The sequence below is a fragment of the Spermophilus citellus genome (assembly GCF_964194105.1).
Source record: "Spermophilus citellus genome assembly, chromosome: 2".
Classification (NCBI taxonomy): domain Eukaryota; kingdom Metazoa; phylum Chordata; class Mammalia; order Rodentia; family Sciuridae; genus Spermophilus; species Spermophilus citellus.
In genome coordinates this window covers 36,985,280-37,003,487 of record NC_138183.1, presented here as the reverse complement: position 1 = coordinate 37,003,487, position 18,208 = coordinate 36,985,280, and the positions used below count along the sequence as shown (strand labels likewise).

General features: G+C 36.4%; 1 protein-coding gene across 3 annotated transcripts in view; it reads right to left on the bottom strand.

Moving 5' to 3' along the window:
* Positions 1–18,208, bottom strand: part of GNE (glucosamine (UDP-N-acetyl)-2-epimerase/N-acetylmannosamine kinase) — a 57,598-nt gene that overhangs the window by 25,490 nt on the left and 13,900 nt on the right. For 2 of the 3 annotated variants that reach the window (XM_081273681.1, XM_081273679.1), the window contains exons 3-6: positions 11,740–12,191; positions 6,787–6,939; positions 3,869–4,081; positions 483–570 (exon numbers count right to left, since the gene is read on the bottom strand). In XM_081273681.1, coding sequence (XP_081129807.1) covers positions 483–570; positions 3,869–4,081; positions 6,787–6,939; positions 11,740–12,191 — 906 coding nt within the window. The remainder of the gene's footprint in view (positions 1–482; positions 571–3,868; positions 4,082–6,786; positions 6,940–11,739; positions 12,192–18,208) is intronic. The other variant, XM_081273680.1, reaches the window with a different exon arrangement.

Here is an 18,208-nt window from a genome sequence, read left to right as displayed (position 1 = left end):
TGAGCCACAACCCCCAGCCCTAGAATTTTTTTTTAATATTTTTTTAGTTATTGGTGGATTTTTATTTTATTTATTTATATGCAGTGCTGAGAATCAAATCCAGTGCCTCGCACATGCTAGACAACTGCCCTACCACTGAACCACAACCCCTGCCCCTGACTAGAATATTTTTTAAGAAAATTAGTTACACTATTTTGTAATACTTCTAGAAAGTCAAATTAGGTTAAAATAGTATTTTCTAGCCAAAGTACTGTATAATTAACTGAGACAAGTTTAAAAAATAAATTCTACATTAGAACCCTTGGGACAATAATAAGGGGTAAGATATCTGCCATTCCCATCTCACCGGCAGCTAGGGAGCCCTGGGCATGAGAAGAAAAGTTGTTAAGATGGGGACTAAACACTGGTCCACGGCAACTTTAAAGTGGTGCCTGAACTATTTCCCCTTTTAAAATACTTAAAAAAAGAGGTTGTATACTCACCAAGGGTATTGTTTACCAAACTGAAGGTGCAGTGCTTGCAATATTTTGTCTTGAGTGTCAGCATCCCGGACATGAAGGACATTCTCCCCTAGGTAAATCATGTCACATTTTAATGATTTGGACATGAGACTCTCTAAAGAATAAAGAAGTTGGCAGTATAATGAATTCATAATTTAGTCCTAAAACTCAGAAGGACTACAGAGCATTCTGCAAGATTTCCATATATCAAACATTTAAGGGCACTAGGATTCTTTATTCCCAAAGAGAATAAATCATGGTTTTGTTTATTTATTGAAATAAATAAGGTGGATTAATCCAGCATCCACATCCCACTTGCCTAGACATCTGTCAAGCCCACTCTCAACCTGCCCTGTCTTCCATCTCCTTAGCCAATCATTCAATCAACTGGTCAGATATGACTGGCCAGTCAATTGCCGGTGAGCTATTCAGGTAGCACTTTCTCTTCCTCCATTTCCTAACCAATTTGAGAAAGGGAATATAGTAAGAATGGTCACGTTTTCAACAGGCTTGGCTAAGAGGAGTGGAAGAGTGGAGAGGAGTGTAGGTCACAGGAGAGATTGTTTTTGCTTTTAATATTTGAGAGGCCAACGCAAGTTTAAGATGAGGAGGTTAAATATACATGGAAGAGAAAGGATGCCTGATGGGCAAGTCCCTGAGAAGGCAGGAGGGGAGGGGACTTAGAGCACAGTTAGAAGGATGAGCAGTGGACAGGCAGGAGACACACACATTCTCCGCTACCCTCATCATCACCACATATGCACAACTATAAAGGAAAATAAGAAGGAAAGGAGTCCTGAATGGGCACGTACATTTATGTAAGAGTGGAGACAGAAAGACACAAACCAACAGACCACATTGCCAAATCCAGTGTTCAATTCTCCTTTCACATCATACTTAACTCTCAGCAGCATTCACCACCACCTCCTCAAAACACTATTTTCTGGGCATTATGATATCATATTCTCATTTTCCTCTGATCTCTCATTGGCAGTTCCTTTTCAATTTTCTTGGTGTGTGTGTGTGTGTGTGTGTGTGTGTGTGTGTTTTGTGGTGCTGGAGATTGAACCCAGGGCCTTCTGCATGTAAAGCAAGCACTTTACCAACTGAGCTATATCCCCAGCCCTCAATTTCCTTGTTTGGGGTACTGGGCATTGAACCCAAGGGTGCTTTACCACTCAGCTTCATCCCTAGCCCTTTTTATTTTTTATTTATTTTAATTCTGAGACAATCTCACAAAGTCTCTAAGACTGCCTTGAACTTGGGATCCTAATGCATCATCCTCCCAAGTTGCTGATATGTACCAATACACCCTGCCCTTTTCAATTTTCCTTGCTAGCCTTTCCTCTTCACCAAAACTCTTATTAATGTTGAAGAGCTCCAGAGGTTGGTCCTACACTCCATTCTCTGACAACTCTCCCTGGTTCATTTCATTTAGTCCTTGGTTTTAAATACCATCTAGGGCAGAGTGCCATTATCTTTGATATCTTTCTTTTTTACTCTAGAAATGGAATTTTTAGCATCTGATCATCGAGCCAAAGACTAGCTAAGTATGGCCATGTGACTAAGTCCTGGTAAATGTGAAAAGTATTTGCAACTTCTAAGTCATGCCTTTAAAGGGAAGGGCATCTTCCCTCTTTTTCTCCTTCCTAATGATGAAAATACAGATTCTATAGCAAGAGTTAGAGAAACGCCAGATAGAAGTCTCTGTGATAGCAGCTCAACTGATGTCCTAACTACATAACCATCCATATGCCAATGACTTTCAAATTTCTGTCTCCACCCCTAATTCTCCCTGAACTATTTAGTTGCTTATGCCATCTCTGCTGTGGTTATCTAATAGACATGGGAACATAACACAGCCATTAGAGAATTCTTAATTGCATCCTCCCCCAGATCTGTTCCTCCCTCAGAACTCCCTTATCTGGAAAATATACCCCCACTGCTCAATATAAAAATCTAGGCATGACTATGATTCCTTTCTTTTACAGCCCACATCCAAGCATCAGCAAATACTATAATAAAACCCAAATCAATTCTTCTGCATCTCTAATACTACCATTTAGTCTAAGCCACTATTCTCTCTCATCTGCACAAATAGTCCCTGTCTGTCTCCCTGCTTCACCTCTTGCCCTATCACACTCCATTTTCTCCATAAGAAGACACAGTAATCTTTCCAAAGTGCAAGCCATAGCATTCCATTCTCTCCCTTAACTGGATTCCCATGATACTTAGAAAAAATTACAAATTTTGTAAGCCAGTACTTTGGCTTAAAGAAGTCTGCCCCCTTCTTTGCCTTTTGCCCACTACTTTATGGCCACACTGACGCTTCTGTTTTTCAAATACATCAAACTTGTTTCCACCTTAGGGCATCACACTGGCTATTCCCGCTGCTTCTCCCTGCTCTTCACAAAGCTGACTTTGTCATTCAGGTCTCAGCTTAAGTGTCATTTCCTCAAGATACCTTTCCTTACCAACCTAATACAGCTCATCACATTACTTTGTGTAACCGTCAGTATGACACACAGAAATCCTGATATTTTTATTTTTGTTTATAATCCATTCCCCCTCCCATGACATCTAAGTTATATGAGAGCTCAGTCCTTGTTAGTCTAATTTACTAACAAATCCAGTGTCTATCACATGGCATGGCATTTTCTGAATTTGAAACAATTTCCATCTCACAGCTTCTATTTTCTCTATGAAGTGAGAAGCAAAGTAATGTTCTGGAATGAGAGATGATGTAAAGGTAAAAGAAAGAGCAGCAATTATGAAGAATGGAAGAAAGAGCAGAGCTGGAACAAGTCTTACCATTAACTGCAGATATATATTTACATGAAGATAGTATTAGAACTTGGACTAATGTTAAAAACAGGATCTAGCTCAACATATTAATAATAATCCTGATACCTTAGTTACTAAGGAGCATCTTTCATAGAATTGCCATAATTTAAAGTACTGATTAAAGAGACTTCATGAGGCCCAGAAGATACAAGAGTAGTATACTATGTGTCATAGAATCATGACTATGGTATGAAAGAGTAGTACAGTATGTGTCATATACTCATGACACATCAACCACATTTTTTTAACCACATTCTCAAATACAGCCTTCAAAGATCATAATTAAGAACCACTTAACTCTAATTGATATTACAAGGACAATAAAAATATAAATAGAGCTTTAAATTTTGGTAATCATTATGTACTTTTTATAGACTATTTCCAGATTTAAGCTATTCGTCATTCACCTCATTCACTCACTTGCTCACAAAAATATATGCCCAGCACCAATATAAGCATACCTTATGATAACTCACAGAAATATAGAAAGCCTAGTCAACTGAGATATAAGCAAAGGTAAACACCTGTTTCTCTTCCAATCTGACGTGTTCCTAGGTTGATCACAGGTGTTCCAAAAGCACCAACCTCTCGTACCCCACAGCTGCTATTCCCAATCATACAACCAGCATGCGCAACCAGCTGTATAAACTGGTCAAATGGGACATGTTTAACTGCACGAAAATTGGGATGATGCTCAATTCCCTTCTTCCGCATCACTCTAACCATCTCTTTGCTACCTGTGAAAATGAGAAGAACCAACTGTTAAATGGTATATGAGACAAAGAAACCATTACCATTAGAAAGTATTCCCACCCACCCCCCTTGAGGAAATCTCCATAAAAACTCATACCAGTTATTGAGGAAATAATAATTTTAATCATAAGTCTTTTCAGGAATGATGAGCATCTAAAATGTCTGGCTAGCTCTCTACTTCAATTCATCCTGGAACTCAAACAGTTGGAGCTTTTGAAACAAAATTCAATGAAACAAATACTTTTATTAATGCTACAATAAAAACCTTTACCTTAAATAACAATTAAGAGCTAAACCCAGGCCTACAGTCTATGTCCCTTAATCTGAAGATCCTAAGTGGAAAGGTCTCATTCTTCACACCCCAGTGACATCCATCAGAAAACCTCTGCCCAACTCTGCTCATATTTACAGTAACAATAGCTCAGCTGGACAGCACTCCCACCTATGTGGGCAAAACTCCAAGAAAATTCAAATCGATTCTGATACCATAGTGGACATTTTTAAAACTTTTTTTTTTTTTTTGCAGTGCTGAAGATTGCTTGCTTAGCACATGCAAGGCCCTGAGTTCATTCTACCACTGAGCTACATCCAGCCCAATATTTTATTTAAATGCATGATTTTAAAACAATTTAAAGATACTTGAGGGAAAAGCTTCTCTATCATCCTCTCCTAGACAATGGAGGGAAAATTGCTCATCTGAAGGATTAGAATGTAGGACAGTGACCACACTATGCCTACCAGTGGGCAGGAACCACTGATTATCAGAAGCCATGCATGCCATCTCTTCTTATATTAACTTTATCTATGTAGCAAGGTAGGTCAATGGGCTCAGGGTCTCACTCTTAGGAGTGAGCCTGGCCACTTCTCTCTGCATACAGTGTTGCCAGAGCACTCCAGTCACCATCTGTAATTACTGTAGTATGTGACACACTAGAGGTACTACTATTCCAAGATTCAGACTTGGAATCAGTTAAAGGCTTATCTTTGGCCCTAGGCTTAAACCACAAGCATTAGTCCAATTTTCCAGAAATTGGGCACCTGGGCACAAAACCAGATAATGATAAAAATGATTGATGCCTTCATCCTTATTTCTTTATTGTTCCCTATGTACATCTTATCAAAAACTCCATGGAGCTGGGCGAGGTGATGCATGCCTAGAATCCCAGCAATTCAGGAGGTGAGGCAGAAGGATTGCAAATTTGATGAAGTACCACTGGGTTCAAGCCCCAGCACTACAAAAACAAAGAAATAAAATACAACTTAGCGAGACCCTGTCTCAAAATAAAAAATAATTAAAAATAACAAAATAATAAATAATAAAAAAGGCTGGTAGCTCAGTGGTGCAATGCCCCTCGGTTTGAACCCCAATTCCAAAAAAGAAAAAAACCCCACCAAAAAAAATAAAATTAAAAAAAGAAAAAAAATGACCCTTTAAATCATGGGGCCTTTTACAGAGGAAAAATAGCTCTATTCTAAAGTATATACAATCAGGAAAATATATTACAAAAAGAAGATACAATTTGAGAGATACATAAACATATTATACGTGTTTATGTAGAATTTAAAGATTAGACAAGAATCAGTATTGAATTTTTCTGAAATATTGGCATATTACCTGGACAAAATCTGGATTAAGTATTCTTATTTTTTAACTAACACTGTATTTTATTTCTTTGTTTTTGTAGTGCTGGGGATTGAACCCAGTGGTACTTCATCACTGAGGTCTTCAAGTATGCTAGTCAAGTGTTCTACCACTGAGCAACATCCCTAACCCCAATTATACTTATTTTGTTTCCCCTAACAGAAAAGATTCTGAGTTGCATTCCCAGTCCTTTTATTATTTTGAAACAGAGTCTTACTAAGTTGCTTAGGGCCTTGCTAAGTTATTGAGGGTGGTCTTGAACTTGAAATCTTCCTGCCTCAGCCTCCCAAGTTGCTTTGCTGGGATTATAGGCATGTGCCACTATGCCTGGCTGGGTCCTGCTTCCTTTACCAAAAAAAAAAAAAAAAAAAAAAAAAAAAGCATAAAAGCAAAGCAATTTGAGTATTGTCAGCTAACAATAGCAAGTATTTGAAAATTCCGTCAGTGTAGGGGTCTGCTGGGGTACTTCTCCTTTATATCTCATATGCCCAGCTAACTTGCCTCACTAGCACTAAAAGTCCATAGTACCATCCATCATCAGGTGATTACCGAGGGCAGGCTTAAGCATCAACTGGTTAAGAATTCCAGATCTAAAGTGCTTAAGCTCAAAATTACTTTAAGGTATACCAAACATAAGTAAGAAAGAAAACAAGAAAGAGTAATAATAGAAATTTTACTACAGTCAGTGGAATCATTACTTTCCTTTTCTAATATTTATGCCTCAAATCTATAAGAGACTATCAATTATAAGAATTTCTCATTGGTTGAAACTAGAGGAAAGAAACTAACCATAAGAGTAAGGTGGAATTAGATTTTTTTTCTTAAGAATTTACTTCTTTCTTATTAAATTTCTACCAGACTTGATAAAAAAAAAATCACAACTCTGATCTATAACAAAATAGGTAATTCTCTGAAAAGTGAAATACACTTCAGCCTAGATGGCCTTCAATGATAAGATGGGTGAGTAGGAAGACATTCATTAGAAGAGGTAACAGAAACAAAATTTGAAAATGTAGGTGGCATGATTTCATTTTCAAGTTCAATTACCTGCATCAATATTTGGAAACAGTACTAGGGTCCGCTTGTTAAATGAGATAAGTGCATCCAGTGTTAATTCAAACATTTTAATGGAATGCTTAATGTCAGTGGTCACAGGGTGCTGTAGTGCAACAATGTAATCCTTACACTTTACATCATCACCTGTTTAAAGAAAATCAAACCACATTGCTTCATTAGTTAAGCAACTTAAGAGAAGCAGCAAATTATAAAAAGTAAGACTTTAAAGTCTGCTTTTAAAAATTCTAAGGTCAAAACTGTTTGTCACATTCTAAGCAGGTCATCCATACTGGGATCAATGATAAGAACTAAATAGCAACAAGGAACCATCAAACTTAACATTTTACAGATTCTTGATACCACAAATATAAAATATATGTATAAATAGCAGGAACAATAAATTCACTGTTGTAAAATCCAAAATATTCCAAAGCCCTAAAAAATGTGAATATTCCCAATTTCTAACTAATGTTTCTGATCAATAATCCGCATTGCTAATTAATAATGGTGTGTTGTAAATCAGGGTACTCAGAAGTTGAATGATCATTAAGAATATTTGACAATGCCTAGGTGTTCCCCAAACCATCACTCACCAGATTCAACAAGTGCCAAGTGTTCTAATTCTGCTGAAAGGACTGGAAAGGCTTCATTCATCATTAGTGTGGGATACCAAGGCTTTCCTCAGCAAGCATTTAAAATGTAAAAGGCTTAGGTTGATAGTGCCGTGCCATACAACATACAACGTTTATCACAGGGCCTGTATTATCCCATAAAACTGAAAATGAGCTCCACTAACTTATTTTTATGATTTAATGATAAAAGAGAATTTTTACTGTAAGAATCTTTAGTAGTATTTGATTTAAAATACTATATTAGCTCCAAATTTTTATTTTGAGAACTTATTGGTCCTATATTAGCTTCTAAATTGTGAGGAGGAAGAAATATAATGGTTATTATTATTATTTGTTTTAGTAAGAAAAAGTACTAAAGGCCTAAAAGAATCTACTGGAAACTTTATAAACACAACATTTAAAAGATCAGAGGAAAGCTGGGTGTGGTGTACACCTATAGTCCAAGCTACTCATGAGGCTGAAGCAGGAGGAGAAGTCCAAGACCAGCCTGAGTATCACAGGGAGACTTGGTCTCAAAAAAAAAAAAAAAATCATAATGAAAACAGCCTCTTACAGCTTATATTACAGTTAACACAAGTCTCAAAACAATTTCAAAGATGCTTAATGTCAGTGTCACAGGGTGATTGCTGTAAAACATTAAAAACATGGGAAAAGGAGTGGCAATAAAAGAAGTGTGTTCACCATAAGGAATATGGAAATACTACATATTGCTGCAATCCAACCACAGGATTAGTCTGTACCACTATAAAGCATGTTTCCATAATGTAAATTAACTCATCCATGCCCAATAGAGGGAAGATGTTAGCCTTTAATGTAGTAATTGAGTTATATATACATGATTCTTCATGGAAAAATTCAAAGAACACTAACGGAAACAGGCAACAGCTATGGAGGAACACAGTCCCATCACAAGGGCCCTTCACCCCTCATTTTTCACGTTGGTTGTTTGCCCATATACTCTGTCTTGAAAATACAGAGGTGGGGGCTGGGGCTGCAGCTCAATGGTAAAGCATCTGCCTCGCACGTGTGAGGCCCTGGGTTCGATCCTCAGCACCACATAAAAATAAAGAAAGAAAGATATTTTAAAAAAAGAAAACACAGAGGGCAAGTCTCTGATCCTTGGGCTTTTGGGGGCAAATTTTCTTTGAAAGCGAGAAGGTTAGGGTGCTTCTGTAGTCCAGTGCAGGATTGTTTTACACAATTTATTGCTACAATTTACTACCAAGGACCAAGCAGAAGATCAAGAAGAAAAATGTTGGCAGTCTGCTTCCAAAGAGCTTTCCACTTTTCTTTTTGTGTGGGGAGTGGGTACAGGGTAGTACTGGGGATTGAACCCAGGGCTTTGCACATGCTAGGTAAAAACTGAGCTACATCCCCAGCCCTTTTATTTTATTTTGAGACCGGGTGTATGTTGCCCAGGCTGGCCTAGAACTTGGGATCTTCCTGCTTCTTTAGCCTCCTGAATAACTTGGATTATAAGCATGTGCCACCACACCCAGTATATCATATTTCACCATATAATCGTTGCCACATTAACATATATTCATAAGTATTCTTTGCCTCCTAATCTTGCACCAGAGTCAGTTTAGTAATAAACGAATTTAGTGTGTGTGTGTGTGTGTGTGTGTGTGTGTGTGTGTGTGTGTGTTGGGGATGTCAGGCAAGCATTTTATCACTAAGCCACATCCCCAGCCCATAATAAATGTTTTCTAAGTAATACTGGCACAATTTTTTTTTTAAAAGAAAACACTTCACATAATGACTCCATCCCATTTTTTGGAAAAAAAAAAACTTGGCATAAAATCTGTAGTAATTATGAAGTGAAATACAATATCCTTCTCATTTATCTTATACTTTAAGTGTAAGAAACATTTGTAGTGCATAGAAAATAACTGTACAACACAGGTGCAGTGAGACTGCATTTTGCATTTTAAGGTTTTATATAGAGCCACTTAAGCAGTTTCTTTTGAAAGATTGGCAAAACAGCAAAAACTAGATGTCTTTTTTTAAACCTGTGAGAAAGAAAACAAGACACTGAGTCAGAGCTATTTATTCCTGGCAGTGATACATCTTGTGCAAAGCTGGCACCAGTGTCTCAACCTGCAACCATTTGTGTCTGAATTCAGCAGCCTCAGCCCTTCCATACATTTTCTATTAAGGTACTATGATTTTGTTTTGCATTGTAAGTCCTGTATTTACCATGATGTGTCTTTTGTTACTAGAACATTGTTTTCTTTTTCTTTTTCTTTTTCTTTTCTTTTCTTTTTTTGGTACTGGGGATCAAACCCAGGACCTTGCACATGCCAGTCAAGCACTTTACAACTAAGCTACATCCCCAGCCCTTGTTACTAGGAATTTAATGTCTATTTAACTGTACTAATTTTCTTTCTTTTCTCTCTCTCTCTTTTTTTAATTGGACCCAGGAATCAAACCTAGGGCCTCAAGCATGCTAAATATAAACTCCACCATTGAGCTACACTCCCAAGACCTTTGCTAATGTTTTTATTAGGATTGTTACCTATACTACTGGTCTGGTTACACACAGCATAAGTGGTCTACCCAACCTTATTTTCCTATAAGCAGAGTAATAACATAAAAAGTTGCTTGATAAGGGGCTGGGGTTGTGGCTCAGTGGTAAAGCACTTGCCTAACACGTGAGAGGCACTGGGTTCAATCCTCAGCACCACATAAAAATAAATAAATAAATAAAGTTGCTTGTCAAAAAGCAGGTGCACGCTTTATAAAATGTGTTATTACAAAGGGTGGATGACTCCGGCTCTTTATCCTGTATTTTCTTTTTCACTGGTTTAAAAAACAAAGCTATGACTAGTTTCAAGCTGGACCTATAACCATTATCACTTAAGATATTAGTAAAACAAATACATAACTTTGTCAAAGTTAACTTACAGGTTAAGGTGCTATATATATTTATGGCATACCCCCTTTAGCTAGGATTGCAAGGTTCAACAGCACCCATTAGAGAAAAATTACTTCACTTCCATGACCATATCCTGATAAATGCTATTTTGTCATCTTTCTTTTCATAATGAACTACTTAAACGGTCCCAAATAAGACTTTAAATCTTATAAGTGCAATTCTTGCTGCATTCTACTTTCTAGTGGTTATTTTCTACTCTAGAATTTTTCAGTAACACAAGGTTTCCCAGAGTATATAGAGCTCAAAGTATGATTAGAACAGAGTGCAAGAGGGTTCACTTAGAAGCATATGAAAAGGAGAGTGAAGAGACAGATGTTTGTTCTATCCCCATTATCTAGGCAGTTTCTTTGTTAGCTATAAATCTGTCCAAGGATAAGAAATATATAGAAGGGACTAATTTATCTAGTGAGAAAGCCCAATTCCATTCCCAATCTAATGTGATCTGGATAAAAAATACACCAAATTTCTTTGATTACATAATCACCAAATCAATTACCTATTCATTATTTCATTATTCAGTAGATTTACCTTTTAGAAAAAGGAAGATCCAAAATAAATGATTAGTCCTGATTCTTACATGGCATTCTCACTATAAATTAACTAGTTAATATTCTGTTCTTAGGTTTGTTTTCTTTACCTCTGATTAGAAAAGGTAATTTCCAGGAAGCCAGATTATTGATAATTGAAAATTTATCACTTTAAGGCTTTGTTTTACAAAGATAACAAACTCTGATGTTATATTATAACTATGACTTTTGCTTTTTAATAATAATCATCAAAATCCCTTATATTAATAAGTACCTCTGGTTTGCTATCTGCTTTGAACATTTATTATCTCACCTGAGTATTCCAATAATACTGTTAGAAAAGCATTAAAAGTAAAAATAACAATTTTTTCATTGTACTAAAAAATGCAGAAAACAAAAATAAAAACATCCATAATCCCACACTAGAAATGACCTGGTGTACACACTTCCTAGCCTTTCCATTTTTATAGCTTTTCTAAAAATGGCATCATATTCACATGTAGTTTTGTAGTTTGATTTTTCCTCTTTTTGATATAATAGAAATTGTCCTGGTAACTAAATATTCACCCACATTATATATAACAAAATAAAAGCATTTCATTGTATAAATACAGCATATATATTTTTTAAAAGCTCAATCCAATAAGCCTATTTTACAGAAAAGGTGAATCTCAAAGGTAAAGTCAGGCCATAGGGCAAGATCTGTGAACTAAAGCCTTAGCTTTCTGATTGCTAATGAAATAGTTTAACCATGAGTTACCAAAAGAAGTGAAACATACCCAATGCTTTCTGACAAAAAAAAAAAAAAAAAACAGCCATTAGGCTAAATAAAGGCTGCCATACTTACCTAACCACATCCGAATAATGCTCATATAGTCTTTGTTCTTGGCTGAGAGAAGTTTGTCATAGGAAGGGCAGCCTGCCAGAAGGATGCGATCATGGTCCTCACACATGGATATCAGATGTTGCTCTGCACTTCGGGTGCAACACACATGATAATGAGCCAGTTTTGTTATGGCATGTCTGATAGAGTCATCAATAGTTCCACTGACTTCCCCTCCTTCAATGTGAAGGATTCGGATGTTCATCAAGGCAGCAGATGTAGCCAGAGCCAAGGCATCAAACCTGTCGCCATGAACAATCATGATATCAGGCTTCAAGCGATTAAGGACATCTGGTAGCTTCACAAGGGCCAGGCCTACTGACTCCACCATGGCTGCTTCATCTTCCCCCCTAACGATCGTATGTAGCCTGGTGTTAATATCAAAGTCGTCTTGCTCAATCATGCGATAAGTGTTTCTAAAGCAGGAGAGAAAAAAAGATGTGACACCATGTTCTTAATAAACCAGGAAAAACAATCTAACACTAACCCTGATGGGAGAAACATGTTCACATTTTTACTTATTTTAAAAATAAATAAATAAATTGAAGTATAACTTATACACAAAATTAAGTGTAAATTCCTTAAATGTACTTAAAGCCTGATCAGTTTTGTTACATGAACACCCCTGTGGCCACCACCCAGATTGAGATAAAAACATGCAGCCACCGAGTGTGGTGGTGCTTGCCTATAATCCTAGCAGTTTGGGAGGCCAAGGCAGAAGGATCACAAGTTCAAAGCCAGCCTCAGCAATTTAGCAAGACCCTGTGGCAAGATAAAATATACAAAGAGTTAGGGATGTGGCTCAGTGGTTAAGTGCCCCTGGGTTCAATCGCTGATTAAAAAAAAAAAAAAAAAAAAAAACCCACATGCCGCACTTTGGAAGGCTCACTTGTGACCCTACGAGTCAATACCTGGGGGGAGAAACATCTGAGAGAGATTTTTTCTATCAATTTTTAAAAAGAAATATGTAAAAATTTACTTTTTTAATATTTATTTTTTAGTTGTAGGTGAATACAATATCTTTATTTTAGTTTTATGTGGTCCTGAGGATCGAACCCAGTGCCTCACTCATGCTAGGCAAGCGCTCTATCTCTGAGCCACAACTCCAGCCCTAAAGTATGTACTTTAATAGGAAAAATATTACTTATAAAAATGAAGCTCATTATTTCTACCAAAAAATAGGGCGGGGGGATCGGAATGCCTGACATGTCACTGCACTATAAATTTCTGAGTGATTCTGAATTCTCTTTGAATGGTACCATTAATGCTGGCATAATTCTGCTTGGAATGAAAATGTAACTTTATAGAATTAAAGTGGCTATGAAATGCAGTTTCCAGACTGCTTCATGCTTTAATAACAGCAACTCTCAATTTCTTAAAAATTCCCAGTTATGACTAAATTGTCAAAGATATGACTTTTTTTTCTAAATACAGAACACACATTTATATTTTAAAATTAGGAAACAGAAATTTTTATCCACAAACCTACTACTCAGCAACAACAAATATAATCTTTCTAGCCATTTTATGCAAATATTTTAACATGGCTGAGAACACATTGTACATATAATTTTATAATTTCATAATCTACCTAATCCATTTCATATTTTGTTGGATAATTAAGGATTCTATTTTTTATTTTTTAGGCAGGGGATAGGGATCAGACCCAGGAGTACTCTACCACTGAGCTCCATCCCCAGCCCTTTTTATTTTTTATTTTGAGATAGGGTCTTGCTAAATTCCTGAGGATCTCACCAGCAACTGGTGAGACTGGCCTCAAACTTGAGATTTTCCTGCCTTAGCCTCCTGAGTTGCTGAGATTACAGGTAAGTGCCACTGAGCCCAGCCTAAGGATTCCTTACATACATCATACAGATGTAGTTATCATTTTGCAAACTCCTTTGGATTTTCCACAAGCAATCATATGTGCAAATAATGACAGTCATTATCCCTTTGTTTTTACTTCTTACTTTATCACACTGGCAGTTTCATATCCAGTATAAGTTGAAGAGAAGTGAGAACAGTGAAAATCCTTACCTTGTTCCCAATCTTAGAGAGAAAGCACAAATTTTGTTAGCTATCAGTTTTTCACAGACAGCTTTTATCAGATTGAAGTTTCCCTTCTATTCCTAGGTTCCAAGAGTTTTTTTTTTTTTATCATAACTGGTTGTTATTTAATTTTGTCAAATGCTTTCTTTCAGCGGGGAGAGGGTGCAGGGGATTAAACTCAGGGGTACTCTTTCAAAGCCACATCCCCAGCCCTATTTTGTATTTTATTTAAGAGACAGTCTCACTGAGTTGCTTAGCGCCTTACTTTTTGCTGAGGCTGGCTTTGAACTTGTGATCCTCTTGCCTCAGACTCTGGAGTCACTGGAATTACAAGTGCGTGCCACCGCCCAGCATCAAATGCTTTCTTGACATCTACTGAAATGATCATATAGGTTTTTTTCCTTTTATTCTATTAATGTGTTAGTTACAATGTTTTTCAAATATTAAGTTGGTCTTGAATTCTTAAGATAAGCCCATTTGGTCTTAATACATTATCTGGTTTTTATACACAGTTATCTGATGTGCTGGGTGTGATCTGCTATTTTGTTTATATTTTTATGTTTATATTCCTGAGGAATACTAGACTGAATTTTATTATGTCTTTGTCATGTTTTGTCATCAGTATTATCTGACCTTATAACATAAGTTAGGAAGGCTCCCTGCTTTTATATTTCTTTAAGGTGTTATTTCTCTCTTAAATGTTTGATAGGATTAATAAATGAACCATCTTTCTGGGAAAATTTTTATGGAAAATATTTGATAATGAATTCAATTTCTATAATAGATATTGTGCTATTAAGATTTTTCTTTTTAAAAAATATTTATTTATTTATTTAGTTGTAGTTGGACACAATATCTTTATTTATTTATTTTTATGTGGTGCTGAGGATCAAACTCAGGGCCTTGCACATGCTAGGCGAGCTCTCTACCGCTGAGCCACAACCCAGCCTCAGATTTTTCTATTTCTTTAAGTAGGGGTTTTGGTAAGCAGTGGTTTTTCAAGGAATTTGTCCATTTCATCTAATTTGTTCAGTTATTGGTATAATAGTCCCCTTTTCTTCTTCTTAATGTTTGTGATGATATTTTTATTCTATACTGATATATTTCTATTTTCTTTCTTTTTCCCTCATGTATTGCTAGAAGCCAACTTTTTAATATTTATAAAGAATTAACTTTTTGTTCTTTTAAATTTCTCCATTGTTTATTTTTATATTCCACTGATTTCCATTCTTTGTTTCCTTCTATTATGGGTTTAATTTTCTCATCTTTTTTCTTGTTTACTAAAGTAGAAATACAGATCATTGACTCTAAACTTCTATTTTAATATAAGCTTTTTTTTTTTTAAAGAGAGAGTGAGGAGAGAGAGAGAGAGAGAGAATTTTTAATATTTATTTTTTAGTTCTCGGCGGACACAACATCTTTGTTGGTATGTGGTGCTGAGGATCCAACCCGGGCCGCACGCATGCCAGGCGAGCGTGCTACCGCTTGAGCCACATCCCCAGCCCCTAATATAAGCTTTTAAAGCAATAAATTTTCCATGTTTGTGCAGTTCAGTGGTCAAACAAGAATTTGTAAAGAATGTATGTACAGATTCTGGGGCTTCTCCCTTGTTGTTTTTCATTTCTAGAATCATTCCCTCAAGAAAAGTTCCATTTTCTAGTACCTCAGCCTAAATAACAGAGGCTTTCTATTTGAGTTCTAGCCACCTACCACCCTGTGGCTTGGGAAATATGCTCAGGGGAAAAGTTATTGAAACATGTATCTCACCTACTATAGTACAGATCCCTTCTTTTAGGCATTCTATCTCCTGTAGTTTCTGCCTGCTGCTGATTGCTCTCCAGTGCCTTCAAATACTTTTAAATATTTTCCCAGAGTTAAAAGTAAGCTGTAGGAGAGTTAGTCAGATATAAGCTTCTCTGCCATTACTAGAACTTCTTTTTCTTAAATAGGTATTTTAACATTTGAGTTGGATATTTATCCATTTACTCTTAATTTTCCGCCAGTAATAAAAGCACCTAAGACCATAAATTTTTTTCTTATTACAAGTTTTCCTTTCTTATTTTATCTCCTCTATTATTTTGTTATTTCATTTTTATTAATTATTTATATCTCATTCTTCTCCCCCACCAGAATGAAAGTTCTTTGAGAACAGGGATATTGTCTCATTAGCCATTTGGCACATCCTGGATGTTTAATAAAAAATTGTTGAATGAACAAATGAATTTCTGAGCATTCTGTTGTTACTCATTTGCTTTCCTTTTTCACCCACTTCTTCAGGGCATAAAAATGCTGATTTTTTTAAGTTGTTGATGGACCTTTAATTTATTATTGATTTATTTATTTATATGCGGTACTGAGAATCAAACCCAGTGCCTCACACATGCTAGGCAAACATTCTACCCCTGAGCTACAATCTCAGCCCAAAAATGCTGATATTTTTAAAATGTCCCAAGTACAGATGCACCTTAGTTTACAATGAGATTTAACCTGGATAACCCCATTGTAAATTGAAAATATCACAAGTTGAAAATGAACTTAAAGCCAGGCATGATGGCACATACTTGTAATTTCAGCAACTTGGGAGGCTGAGGCAGGAGGATCATGAGTTCCAGGCCAGCATCAGCAATTTAGCAAGGCCCTAAGCAACTTAGCAAGACCCTGTCTCAAAATAAATACAAAAGGGCTGGAAATGTGCTCAGTGGTAAAGTGCCCTTGGGTTCACAGTACCAAAAGAAAATTCACTTAATAGACCTACTCTAGCAAACATCACATCTTAGAAACACAGTACACTACAGAATATCAATGGTTTATTCTTTGGATTTCAAGGCTAAATGGGAGCCTGGGCTTGCTCTTGCTGCCAAGCATTCTGAAATTTTCAGAGTATCATACTGCATATCACTACCCCTGGAAAAGATCAAAATTCAAAATTTGAAGTACAGTCTCTACTGATGCCTACTGCTTCAAACTCAACCATCATAAGGTCAAAAAACTATAAGTCAAAAGATTATACATCTGGGACAGTCTGTAGTTGAAATAGAAGGTAGCTTATTTATCCTGTTATTTTAATATCTTCTTAAAATAAATAGTACAAGCCAGGCAGGGTGGCATACAACCATAATCCCAGCTACTCAAGAGGCTTAGACAGGAAGATTGCTTGATCCCAGGGCAGCCTGGGCAACATGGAAAGGAAAGGGAAAGGAAAATACATTCACTTAGTTTAAAGTTCAAAAGTACAAAAGGTTATATAGTGAAAAATCTTTCACTTTTGTCTCGCAGTCACCCAATTCCTCTACTAAGAGGCAACGAATTTCTTGAGTTAGAAGGTACTTTAACTTTTTAGCAGGGCATAGTGCCACACACCTATAATCCCAGAGACTTGGGAGGCTGAGGCAGAAGGATTGCAAATTTAAGGCCAGCCTTGGCAACTTAGAGAGACCCTGTCTTAAAATAAAAGAAAACAGGGCTGAGGATGTAGTTCAGTTGCCAAACACCTCTGGTTTCAATAAAAAAAAGTTATTATAAACTTAAATTTTTATTAAGTACTAGTAAAATTTCCTTTTTAATAGTCTTACCAGACAAATACTACCTTTCCACCTTAATTGATATGGTAGGAGATAAAAAACCTACTACATCCTAGCAGCTCAGGAGGCTGAAGCAAGAGGACCACCAGTTCAAACCCAGCCTCAGCAATTTAGCGAGACCCTGTCTCTAAATAAAATACTAAAAAGGGGCTGGGGATGTGGCTTAGTGGTTAAGTGCCCCTGGATTCAATACTTAGTACCAAGAATAAAAAATAATAAAAAAAGAAACCCAATTATAGTTTTCTTATGAGCCTCTCTTCCATCAGTCTTCCTGTCAAAACTTCACTATAGGGCTGGAGATATATCTCAGTTGGTAAAATGCTTGCCTTGCATGCATAAGGCCCTGGGTTCAATCCCCAGCACCACAAAAACTTTCACTATAGAGGCAAAAGAACCCACTCAAACTTTGATTTCTAGCTCTAGCTAAAATTTCTCTTCTATCTTGTCCTATTCACCCAAGTAGATTTTCTTAGGTAGACAGAATTCATTTCATATTTTTAAAAAATTTATGGATCCCTGAGCTAACCATAAGTTTCTTCTCTACTCTTTAAATATTTTCTTAGAACAAACTGCTAAATTAGTTTTTGAAGGCAGGTTTCCTATTTATTTATTTTGCTAGTGCTGTCTTATTTTTAAAGAGTCTCAGAAAAGGACACTTTTACTTTAACACACAATCTACTTTAATATATAATAATGCATTGTTGACCATCTTTGAAGACTGCATGAACATTTTCATGCCACAAGGGTGCACTAAATGCCACTTTATTACATATAGTTAAATGAATGTTTATTTCTGGTTTATA